The sequence below is a fragment of the Phoca vitulina genome, unplaced genomic scaffold, assembly GCF_004348235.1.
Source record: "Phoca vitulina isolate PV1807 unplaced genomic scaffold, GSC_HSeal_1.0 scaffold70, whole genome shotgun sequence".
NCBI lineage: Eukaryota > Metazoa > Chordata > Mammalia > Carnivora > Phocidae > Phoca > Phoca vitulina.
The window spans coordinates 6,913,274-6,926,051 of record NW_022589773.1 but is presented as its reverse complement, the minus strand read 5'-3'; the positions used below and the strand labels follow the sequence as shown (position 1 = coordinate 6,926,051).

At 43.8% G+C, this 12,778-nt stretch overlaps 1 protein-coding gene across 1 annotated transcript in view; it reads left to right on the top strand.

Moving 5' to 3' along the window:
* The first annotated feature begins 1,017 nt into the window (after window positions 1–1,017).
* SLC35D2 (solute carrier family 35 member D2) overlaps window positions 1,018–12,778 on the top strand; it is a 49,626-nt gene continuing 37,865 nt past the window's right edge. Inside the window, exons 1-3 of the mRNA XM_032392952.1 lie at window positions 1,018–1,169; window positions 9,492–9,525; window positions 11,988–12,074. Of these exons, the coding sequence (XP_032248843.1) occupies window positions 1,018–1,169; window positions 9,492–9,525; window positions 11,988–12,074 (273 nt within the window). The remainder of the gene's footprint in view (window positions 1,170–9,491; window positions 9,526–11,987; window positions 12,075–12,778) is intronic.

Sequence of the window (12,778 nt, the reverse complement as noted above, 5' to 3'; positions counted from 1 at the left end):
CAGGTCATGATCCTGGAGTCCCTGGATCGAGTCCCGCATCGGGCTCCCTGCTCGGCAGGGAGTCTGCTTCTCCCTCTGACCCTCCCCCCTCTCATGTACTCGCTCTCTCTCATTCTCTCTCTCTCAAATAAATAAATAAAATATAAAAGAAAAAAGAAAAACAATGGGCCCTGACATTAAGGAGAGAACCAGCCATAAAGCACCTAGAGGCAAGAAAAGAGTTGAGGCTCTGCACCCACCTTAACCCTTGTTACTCCTACGTATTAACTGGAGAGAAATGAACACAGACGTTCACACAAGAACTTGTACATTAAGGCTCATGGAAGCATTTTGTATAAAAGCCCTAACTGGGAACAACCAACATGCCCGTCAACTGGTGAATGGATAAACTATGGTCCTACTCTGCAATTTAAAGAAATAACAAGGGGGGGGGGGGTGGCAAAAGCCGTAAACAGTAAAAGCCTTGACAGAGTACATACATGAAATTTATACGACGTTCTAGAAGAGGCAAATCTAACTCGACAATAGAAATCAGAATGAGATGGGATTGCCTTCAGTGAGGCACAAAGCGCACTACTTGAGGTGATGGAAATGTGATTTGGGTGGTTGCAAGGGGGTACACATTTGTCAAAACAACGAACTGTGGGCTTGTGAAACCTGCATTTCCTTTTACGTAAATTATACATTAAAAAGTGTAGGGAAAAAAAGGCAAAACAAATGCTCAGGCTAAACTGCAGCCCCAGGAGCGCAGCTGGGAAGGCGGAAGGTCTGCTCTACTCTCCCAACCCCGTTTCTGCCGTCCGCCAGCGGGAAGGAGGTGCTTAGCCCCGGGGACCGGCGAGCGCCAGCTCCAGCCGCCCGCACCGTCCGCGCCGCAGCCGCGGGGCGCTCTCCCGGGGCGCGCACTCGGGGCGGCCGCAGCCCTTCCTGTCTCGGCCGCGCCCTCTCGCGGGCCGGCCGCGGGCGGGGACGGAACTGGGGCGGGGCGGGCGGGAGGGCGGCGGGTGGCCGCGGGACATGACGGCGGGCGGCCAGGCCGAGGGCGCGGACCGGGACCCCGCCTCCGCGCGGCTGCCCTCCCGGGTGGCCAAGCTGCTGTCGGCGCTCTTCTACGGGACCTGCTCCTTCCTCATCGTGCTGGTCAACAAGGCGCTGCTGACCACCTACCGGTGAGGAGGACGCCGGGGGGCCGGGCTGGGGCCGCGGGGCGCCCGGCCGCTCGGCGGCGCCCGGTCCCGGGACCTTCCCGCTCGCGGTGCCGCGCGAGGTCCCGGGGGTGGGGGCGCGGCGGGGCTGCCCCTGCCCTCCTAGCACTCCGGCCGCGGCCGGCTCGGCGGGCTGGCCGGGACAGAGAGCGCGGAGTCTCCCTGGTGATTTCACGGAGCCGGGACCTCCGCAGGCTTCTGAAAACCAAACCACAACCCAACAGAGTGGTTTTACTGTCGGGCAAGGCGGACACAGCTCACCACTGCGTACTGCTACCGCAAGACACGGCGCAGCCGTGCTTGTAGAGCTACACCCCAAAGCTTTCAAACGTCCCGGCGGGCTCAAACAAGTGATCCGAATGTGAGCTTCAAAGGCCAATAGCTCTGCACACAGATCCCGATGTTCCACAGTCAGAGGAGTCCTGAGGCGGGACGTGCGTTGTTTGATCTTTCATTCTCAAATTACCCCTGTGTTCGTGGAAAACAATGAGAAGTTCACATGATGTACTTTTTTGGATTAGTGTGCTTCGTAAGCCAGATTTGTGGTTCCTTGAGCCTATTTATAAGGACTAGAAATTCCTGTTTAATTCTGCTATCCTTAGAGCAGCACTAAAAGCCCTGTGGATTTAGATCCAGCTACACCATCTGAGAGCTGTGCCTGTTGGGCCAGACCCATAGTCAGCAGTTTTCTCAGATGCAAAAGCTGGGTAATTACCACTCTGTTAATTACCTCCCAGAGCTTTGCAGGAGCTGCCATAAGTAAGGGCTCTCTAACTATACTGCGCTACAAGACCGTGAAATCATAGTTCTATAAAGAGCCTAAAAGAGACCTCAGAGAGTGTCTTCAGCTTTCTTATTTTATACTTCAGAAAGCTGAGACCCACATGAGCTTGGCTGGTTACACCTCCAACAGATGGTTACTGAGCACCTACTATGTGCCAAGCCCATTGCAGGCACCAGGGAAGCGGCTGTGATCAGCACAGAGCCCCTGCTCTGGAGATTCCACACCAGTGGTAGAGACAGAAAGAAGTGGGTTCATGAATAAGCAGGGTGATTTCAGGTATGGTATGAGAGTGCCTGGGGCGGAGTGGTTGGCACTAGAGCATTCCAAACTGAAGGGGCTGTGACGAAGGGGGACATGAGTTTGGTCTGCTGGAGGAACCCAATGAGCAAGTGCAAAAAGGTAGAGATGACAGGGGGGGAGGCAGGGAAGGCAGGATCAGATCCTTCCTTCATTCAATAATATTTATTAAGCACCTTTTGTGTGCCAGGCACTGTTCTAGGCACTTGGGATATCGGAGTGAATGAAGCAGATCAAAATCCCAAATGTCATGGAGCAAATATCCATCCTCCTAGAGCTTACATGGAACTTTCTAGTGAATCAGTAGATAAACTGGTAGAATTTATATTATGTCAGATGCAGTTGTGTGGTCAGGAGAAAAAAGTAAGGCAGGAAAGGGAGTTAGGGGGTGTGGGCATGGGAAAGAGTTTGCCATCTCCTGTGATCAGTGAAGCTTCACTGAGGAGGTGACATTTGAGCCAAGAGATGAGTGAGGTGAGGGAAATGAGGGAAGAACATTGCAAACATGAAAGAGAAAGGTGTTTGGGTGGGAATGGTACTAGACGAGGTCCCAGGGTAATGGATTGCTAGATCGTGTAGGGCCTTTGAAGCCACCGTGGAGGCTCTGAGGGAGATAGGAGCCACTAGAAGGTGCTGAGCAGAGGAGTAACATGAACTAAATCCCTTCGGCTGCTGTGTTGAGAGCAGATATTGGGGGACCAGGGTGGAAGCAGGGAAACCATGATAAATAGTTTTAATTTTAGTCTAAATGCATTTGGGAGTCCCTTAGAAGGTTTTAGCATGAGGAGTGACATGACATAATTTGTGGCATTAAGAAGATTTCTTTGGCGGGTGGTTGGAGAACTGATGGCATTGGAATCAGGGAGAGGAGCTAGGAAGCAATTGCTGTTTTCTAGATAATTCTGAGATGGCTTGGGACTGGGGTGAGGGGTAGCAGCAGATATGGAGGAAGAGAGAGATTTGGGATATTTTTTGGTGATCCTGCAGACCTACAAGGTCTCTACCAGTGTGTTGCAAGCATGCTTGCTGGTGTCCATGGAAAACACAAATGCTGCCTCAAAGAAATTAGAATGAACATATACCTAGACCTGTATCATTTAACACATACAATGCAAACTAATGAAAGAAAAAGAAAACTTAAGCCATCTATGATAAGAAACAAGAGAATGGTATTAAGAGGCTTGTTTGGGAGTGGTTGACAGTTACGTTGGATGAAGTTTGAAGGTCAGTCTTGATTTTCTGCACTTGAATGAGCTGTGTGCTCTCTGGCCATGTCAGTTCACTGCCTCCAAAAACATGTGTCTTCTTGTTGGAAGCAGGGACCAGTAAACACTGGTTAAGTGCTTCGAAGATGAAGGGCAGTATCCAACCGGGAAGAATTATTATTGTATGAGACATCTATCTCATGCTCTAGTCTTTCCATCTTTAAAATTTTGAGTTCCGTGATTGAAGGAGGAAATGGAGTTTTTGTCTCTGCAAGACAAAACTCTTTCAATCCTTAGAAGTAAACATTTCACATTTCTGTAACGTAATACACAGTTGGAGAAGCCTGTTCAAATAACATTGTTCGTTCTCTAATCTCAAAATGCTTTAGGAGCACATTTTTTTTTTTTTTTTTTAAAGATTTTATTTATTTATTTGACAGACAGAGACACAGCGAGAGAGGGAACATAAGCAGGGGGGAGTGGGAGAGGGAGAAGCAGGCTTCCCGCGGAGCAGGGAGCCCGATGCGGGACTCGATCCCAGGACCCTGGGATCATGACCTGAGCCGAAGGCAGACGCTCAACGACTGAGCCACCCAGGCGCCCCTAGGAGCACATTTTTGAGGGGAAGAGGGTTGGGTTAATTTCGTTGCAACAATAAACCTTAGAAATCTGATCCAAACATTAGCTATTTGAAGATAGAATGTTGTGTTGTAGAACAGAAGGAAGGACATTTCAATAATTACCTAATCCACAGGGTCATGGGAATGTAGCTCAAAGGATGTTTTTTTCCCTTCCATTTTGAACAGATTGTTTCTGTTTGGGGTACAAGACCGATGGGTGGTCTTTGTTCTTTGTTAGACTTCTCTGGTTCATTGTAAATGCTAGATTTATCTGATTGGACAGAGAGGTCTTTGAAGGATGTGAACTCTCAGACCCTGTTAAGGTGAGAGGGAAAAGGAAGGTCATCCAAGAATCTGTGGCCAGTTGGTTACACCAGTAGGTCTTTGGAATCAGATTCATGAAGGTTGTGCAGGTGGTGTGGAGTGGGCTTTGTGGTTGCCATTGTAATATACTGTTCTCTATGACATGCAAGAATTTACTAACAGTGCTTAATAAAAATATAGAGCTTAGTTGTATTTAGTTCAACAAGCATTTGCTGTAAATCTTCTTTATGCATCCTCCAGGACTTTGGGGATCATTTAACAGAGTGGTTTCCAAACCTGCCCGGGAATGTGAATTACTTGGAGAGGTTTTTATAAAAGCTATTGAATTGAGTCTCCAGTGGTGGGAACTAGAAAATCCATATTAAAAACAAAAACAACTTATAATTTTCTCTTAATCTGATGAAAACCTGCTCTCTCCTGAAGACAATGCTCCCTTGGCCGCTGGATGCAGCTGGATCTTGGTCTCACCCTGGGTCTGGCCAGGAGGTGGGGGTGGGTCCTCTTGCCTCCCCACTGTCCAGACTTACCACTCCTTATGGTCCTCTGCGGTGGCTCTGGAGCTCCTGTCACTCACGTAACAAAGAGTCCTGGTCTTCCTTTCCACCTGGACTGGTGTCAACCTTGGGGACTTCAGGATCCACCGAGGAACCCGCTTACCCAGTGTGGCCCCGCTTCCTGCAGTCATTCCCAGGGCCATGTGCTCGGCCTGACCTACCAGGTGTCCACGCCCCACGCCGCCTCCAGCTCGTGTTTGCACATCCAACCCTGCAAGTCCTTTCCCAGGCCCACTGGGGCTGGCACTTGTCCGGCACAGCCTACCACCTGCCTCCCCCCTTCACATGGAGCAGCGCAGACTGTCGTGGGAGGAAACCCACTTTTGAGCTGACCGGGTTGACTTTAAAATGATGTTCACAAAGCTCAACTGGCTCTAGTAGGAAGCTACCTACTAGTAGGAAGCTACCTACTAGTTTCTTCTGGGGGCTTGCTTTCCTCATCTCAGAAGCGACTCCTTCCCACTTTCTCCTTCCTCCTGAACCCTCCCACACCCCTACCCTCCACTCCCCATCTCTGATACTATTGAGAAAGTAGAAACCGTCAAAGAGGCCCCCACCTTGCCCTTGCTGCTAGGATGTAGGGAGCCTTTTGTCCCCGTGGAAGGTCCAGCTCTCCTCTTCTGCAGCTCTGCTCCTCCAGCTTCTTCGATCTCCTCCTCTATTCTGCTTCAGCAACCTTCAGCCCTTGAAAACATGTTCAGGTTTCTTAACATTGCAGGGCTCAATCCTAGGACCCTAGGATCTCAAGGGAAAATAACCCATTCTTGATCCCTCATGGACCCTCATTGCTCTGTTCCTTTCAGAGTCTGACTCTTCAGAAGTCTTCATAGTCTTCACTTCCTCACATTCACTCGTACAAGAATTCAGTTAAAAAATTGGAGGTTATTTAAATACAGAAATGTACAAAGAAGACAATAATAATTATCTATATTCCCACTACCTAGAATCAATATCTTGAAATATCTATTAAAAAAAATTTTTTTAAAGTAAACTCTGTGCCGAATATGGGGCTTTAACTCATGACCCTGAGATCAAGAGTCACATCATCCACTGACTGAGCTAGCTAGGTGCCTCTCTCTCTCTCTCTTTTTTTTTTTTTTCAAGAAAAGTCATTCTGCCATGATCATTACAAAGAATTCAAACAAAAGAAAAATATTAAGGTGAGATTTTAAGAAATACTATAAAGATGTATAGATTTACTTTTTAAAAAAGATTTATTTATTTGAGAGAGAGCGCTCAGGGGAGGGGCAGAAGGAAAGAATCTCAAGCAGACTCCCCGCTGTGTGCAGAGTGGCCCCAAGATCATGTATATATATGCCACATCTTTATCCGTTCATCTGTCGATGGACATCTGGGCTCTTTCCATATTTTGGCTATTGTGGACACTGGAAAGAGGGGCTTTAATTTAATTAATTAGTTTTTTAAGTATCACCTAGGTGCTCCCCACCCCCAGCACTTTTCATGGTGAAAAGTTTCAAGCATACAGAAAAATGGAAGGCAGAGTACAATGAATACCCGTATACACATCACTGAATAATGAATATTTTATTATATTTGCTTCCCGCCCCCACCAGAAACCATTGAAAGTAAGTTGCAAACATCATGATAACTGCACTCCAAAATATTTTAACATGTCTCTCCTGAAATAGGGATAGTCTCCTGCATAGTATCATTTTTGCTTTTAACAAACTTTAATGATTTCCTAAAGTAATCTAATACCATCCCAGTTGTCCCAAGATATTTTTATGGTTGGTTGTTTTAAACATTTAAATCAAGATCCAACCAGGCTTCATGAAATGCATAGAGTTATGCCTTTATAGTTTATTTTAATCTAGAAAAGCTCCTCATCCTATTTCTTCCCCATGATACTGACTTTTTGAAAAGCCTGGGCCAGGTATTTTATAAAATGTCCCACATTATGGATTGTCTGATTTATGTTTTGAAGGCTTGCTTAGCTTATTTCCCAACTGAAATTTAGATCTAAGAGCTTGATAACATTCAGATTAAATCTTTTTGGCAAGACTGCTGCCTAGCTGACCCTGTGAACTCATATTGTATCGTATCCGGGGCTGTCCCACTGTTTGTCATGCTGGCTCCATTTGAAGGTGGGAATTGCAAGTTGCACATATGTATGAAATTTAGTTTTAACTGAATTTCAAATATTGATTTCTTTACTATAAGTGTTAGTATTTCTTAAAAGATCCCTCTAAGATGAAGAAGTCATGAAAAACATTAAGAAGTTGATCTCATCAGGGTGGCTCATTCGATTAAGCGATTAAGCGATTAAGCGATTAAGCGTCTGCCTTCAGCTTGGGTCATGATCACAGGGTCCTGGGGTGGAGCCTCGCATGGCTTCCCACTCAACGGGGGCTCTGCCTATCTCTCTCCCTCTGCTCATGCTCTCTCCCTCTCTCTCTCTCTCATAAATAAAATCTTTTAAAAAATACTTGATCTCATCATGTTTATCTTGTAAACACGTTTCAATTGTAAACACATTACAATGTAAGGCCTCCCTGCTATGAAGGGTGAAGATACTTGCATGCTTCTTCCTGTCTCCCCTCCCCTCCATATCTTGTTTTATAATGTAGCATCCTGTTGTGTAATTAGAATCCCACAGCTGTTTGCATCTGTTCTATATTTGAATGGATATAGTAATCAGCAACAGCCCTTTTACCACAATGTCTCCATTCCTAAATTCATTGTTTTGATTTGACACCTAATTGGTGGATTCCATTGTCAGGTAGTTTTTTTTATGGACTTCATGGCTACTGGTTTACTTATGTCGCACATTCTTTAACAGTGTGCTTTTAGATCTGAAGATTCAGTCTATTTATTTTCCTCATGTCAACAAATTTGCTTTTTAGCTTTGAATCATTTTCTCTCTTTATTGAGCTCCTTCTCTCCATGTATTATATTTTCCTCTCACCTGGTCTCTTTGTCTGTCCTCCATTAAGCCTTTTCTTGTTGTTTTACTGTTTGTTTATGTTGCTGTCTTGTGGTTTCGTTTGATGTGACTGGTTATATTCTCTGGCAAGCAGACTCGGAGATGCAGAGGAAGTATAGTGGGGGGAGCTGTTAGGATCCACTCCCAGGGTGGAGTGAGGGAGGTAGGGTTTGGCTGTACTGCGAGCACAACAAAGCCTGATCCCAGGGGCTCTGGAGCCGGGGTGGCCCACCAGACCTCTCCCAAATTGGGGTGGGGGCCCTGGCCTTTACACCTTTGCACTCACCGGAGATCAGAATGCAGGATGCTTACAGGGAGGGTGTTTGCGATGGGCAAGGCAGCTTTCTTCAGCTGAGGATGCTCTAGGGCAACTGGGGAATGAATGCTCAGTCCAGAAGGTGGTGTCTGGGTGGCACAATTAATTAATTTTATTCTCCTGGTGGTGCTGACCAGGAGTATTCCTTCTGTTTTCTTTGATAAGCTAAGTCCATTCTTTATTCTCTTCTTGCCCTCGCTGAAATAGGTGCGTTTCCCTCTGACATACAGATTGAGGGCTCAGGGGTGTGTGTGTGTGGGGGGGGGGGGGTATTTCCCTCCATTTTAGTAGCCTGAGAGAATGACTGGGAGCCAGTGTAGGTTTGGGCAGTGAGCAGGGTGTATGTGCTGCCTTGTTAAATATGGTGTGAAGTAGGGGTCAGGAGTGTGGATCTACATTACCTGGTGCCATTTGTTGAAAGACCGTCTTTCCCTCCCTGCTCTGCACTGTCATCTTTTTTTTTTTTTTAAAGAGTTTATTTATTTATTTGACAGAGAGAGACACAGCAAGAGAGGGAACACAAGCAGGGGGAGTGGGGGAGGGAGAAGCAGGCTTCCCGCGGAGCAGGGAGCCCGATGCGGGACTCGATCCCAGGACCCTGGGATCATGACCCGAGCCGAAGGCAGACACCTAACGACTGAGCCACCCAGGCGCCCCTGCACTGTCATCTTTGTCATATATGTGTGTATCTGTCCTCATCTCTGTTCTCATCCATTGTGTCAATGCAAAATCAACAAACCTTTTAGAATCTCTAAAAGTAAGAAAGAGTTTTATTCGAGCCCCAGTTAGGATAGCTGCCTGGGGAAACATGCTCTTCACAGGGAAGAAAGAGCTCCAGGTAATGAACAGTTTTTACAGGGTTATATATTGTTTTTACATCTTATAAAAGCTCAAAAGATTATATATTAACATATAGGCAAGAATGACAAGGTTTTTTTTCCTCATCAATTGTAATCTTTAATTAGTCTTTTATTAGATTTGTTCCTGGGTATATTATTATTATTATTTAAAGATTTTATTTATTTATTTGAGAGAGAAGGAGAGAGAGCATGAGTGGGGGGGAAGGGCCAGAGGGAGAGGGAGAAGCAGGCTCCCCGCTGAGCAGGGAGCCTGATGCAGGGCTCAATCCTAGGACCCTAGGACCATGGTTGGTCTAAGATTTTTTAATAACTCCTGACATTATGTATTATAGACTGCAAACTTTTATCAGTTGTTAATTTGTTATTCTGTGTTTTTAAACAGATTCCCATCACCAATTTTTCTTGGAATTGGACAGGTAAGTGAAAAAGAAAAATTAACTGCTTAATTAGTTGTCATCATACATGATGAAATTTTAAGTGCTTTTATTTAAGACCATGGTTTACAGATTTATTCAGCGGGCAGAGGACCAGAGGATCATGGTACTTTTGGTGAAACAGCATGAAATATTGACACACATCTTATGTCTTTCTATAATTTAGGAATAGTTGTCTTTGAAGGAAAAAAAAAAACAACTACTTGTTTCAACTTCCTTAATTGAATTTAATTACCCTAAAACAAGGGGCCTGAAGACTGACAGCCTCCAAGGCCTGGTGGGCAACAAATGAATGTGTTGGAGGCTGGGGTGGGACCAGGAGCACAGTTGCCCCAGTTGAAGTGTGCCGTTGGTACTCAGTTTAAGCCACTGTGCCGAGAGGAAAAGGGCTGGGGAGATGAGATTGGGTTCACTACACCCTTATTATCAAAACTCTGGAGGTGTTCAAGAGAAGCAGGGGTTTTGAATTTTTACATCAAATTTCTAAATGCTGGCAACACATTCCAATTTTTACAAAACTCTCTATGGGCCTAGCTAAACATGTTTGCATTTTGCTTCCTGCAGTTTGTGATTTTTTTGTTCTCAAGTATAAAGACAAGGTTGGGAGTGCCTGGGTGGCTCAGTCGTTAAGTGTCTGACTTCGGCTCAGGTCATGATGCCAGGGTCCTGGGATCGAGTCCCGCATCGGGCTCCCTGCTCAGCGAGAAGCCTGCTTCTCTCTCTCCCACTCCCCCTGCTTGTGTTCCCTCTCTCGCTGTGTCTCTCTCTGTCAAATAAATAAATAAAATCTTTAAAAAAAAAAATAAAGACGAGGTTGGATAAGCTTTCAGACTAACTCCATTTGTCTGCTTCTGAAATTTCCCATTAATATTAATTCGTGGCTTGTTTACTCTCTTGATCATATGCTGGTGATTTCTAGTAGGCAAGTGGGAACAGGCACCAAAGACACCTTTTGTTTTGTTTTGTTTTGTTTTTGCTTTAATTTATAGGGAGAAAAATGTAAAATTAGGACAATTGTATCTGTTAATTTTTAATTGTGAATCTTGGAAAGGATGTCATTTATATGATTAAACATTATTCTGGTTAAATGTTTTGCTGATAAGGCACTCTTTGCAACATCATTTTAGGGAAAAAAATAATAAGAAATAATATATTTCCTTAAGGTCAAAAATATATTATCTTAATGTTTCAATGTGAAATAGGTAGAAAAGAGTACTTTAAAAGATCAGTGAATATGTGATCATGTGCCCTTAGTAATCCCCCAGGCAAATAAATTCACTGGCTTGTACTCAAAGTAAAGCCTTTCTGATATGCAATTTGTGGGGGAAGAGAGAAGCAGACCTAATTTAAAAAGTCTGAGTTGCAGAATATTTTAAGTAAGTGTTAGGATATTTCTGTAAGAATTACAAAGTAAGTTATAAATATAAACTATAATTATAATTCAAGATGGGCTCCTGTTATATTAATCTATCATAAGTATTACATTTGTAAACTCATTAGGCTCAAGGTTTAGGATGATAATCATGTCGAAGGAGTTCTTAAATTTTTGCATCATAATATGGAGAAAATTGAGTAAGTTCTAAAATTTGCATAAGAAGATGATATTAAGATTTTTTATTTCATAATAATAATCTGGAGTATTTCTAACACACTTGATGTACTCCAGATTAATAGGGTTCGAATGAGACATTTTTGCAGGACTGGCTAGATTGAAGAGAAAAATAAATCCCTTTTAAAACTGTTTTTCTCGGGGCCCCTGGGTGGCTCAGTCCTTAAGCATCTGCCTTCGGCTCAGGTCATGGTCCCAGGGTCCTGGGATCGAGCCCCGCATCGGGCTCCCTGCTCCGCGGGAAGCCTGCTTCTCCCTCTCCCACTCCCCCTGCTTGTGTTTCCTCTGTCGCTGTGTCTCTCTCTCTCTGTCAAATAAATAAATAATTAAAAAAAATCTTTAAAACTGTTTTTCTCTTAATTTGTCTTCTGAATTATAGGAATATTGGACATTACAGAAAGTGTATTTGTATGTGGAGTTTGCCCCCTCACAGTACCCCCAGTCTCTATGTGGGAAGGTGACCATGTGCTCGGTACACAGGAAGTATGGTCCAGAATCAAGGAGTGGCCTCGCTGACTGGTCACTCTGGCCAGTTTTGGGGACACCATTTCTTTTTTCCCCTCTGTCACTGTTCCTTGAGCCCCTTGAGATAATACGTATATGTGTGAGTCTATTTGATCTTATACTTTTTTGCTTATGATTCTGATGGAGTTTATACATTGGCAAGAAAAACAATTTTAATATTCTAAGAAATAGTTACTATTTGGAACCTAGAAAATGGATTTTTTGGATAATATTTTCTTTTTGATGAATGTGTTTTCTTCTGATGACTTTGTACCTCAGTCTTTCCAGATGTTTTGCTGAAGTTTCTCCCTCTCCCCCCCTTTTTTTTTAGATGGCAGCTACCATAATGATACTGTATGTATCCAAACTAAATAAAATAATTCACTTCCCTGATTTTGACAAGAAAATTCCTGTGAAGGTATGTGATGAAAAGTACATATAGCTTTGATGGAAGATGTGAAAATGCTATAGAATTATAAATTGATCTAAGAATACATGTCAGTTTCCACACACACTGTGCTTCCTGCTTACACTGGGTAGAGACTTCTTAATAGAGATATTATATTATTCATTCAGTTGTTCATTAAAATAATGTAATAATAGTAAAAGTGTGTGCTTAGCAATTGACATTAAATAAATACTTTATGTCTTCTGAAACAGTAAAGCCCTACCAGGAATTGGTAAGCTTTTTTTTTTTTTTTTTAAATATTTTTAAATATTTAAGTAAATATTTAGGCTTTGTGGGCCAGACCGTCTCTGTTGGAACTATTCAGCTCTGCCACTGTATTATGATATATAAATGAATTGCTGTGATTGTGTGCTAATAAAACTTTATTTACATAGACAAAAGATGGGCCGGATTTGGCTTTTAGGCCCTACTCTTCTGATCTTGTTTTAAGTTTTCATTTTTAGCTTGGATCGATAAAAGCTGTGAGTGGAAGGAAGAATACAATTTGATATCCATAGAAGTATACGGGTTTTTCTGTGGTGGAACTAGAAACATAAAACCTGCCTTTCCTTCTTGGGAATGTGGAACAGAACTACCTTTTGTGAACAGTTGCTGGTTCAATAAACAGATGTTTTAAGCCAGGCATTTAGTTCTTAGAGCAATCCTATACAACA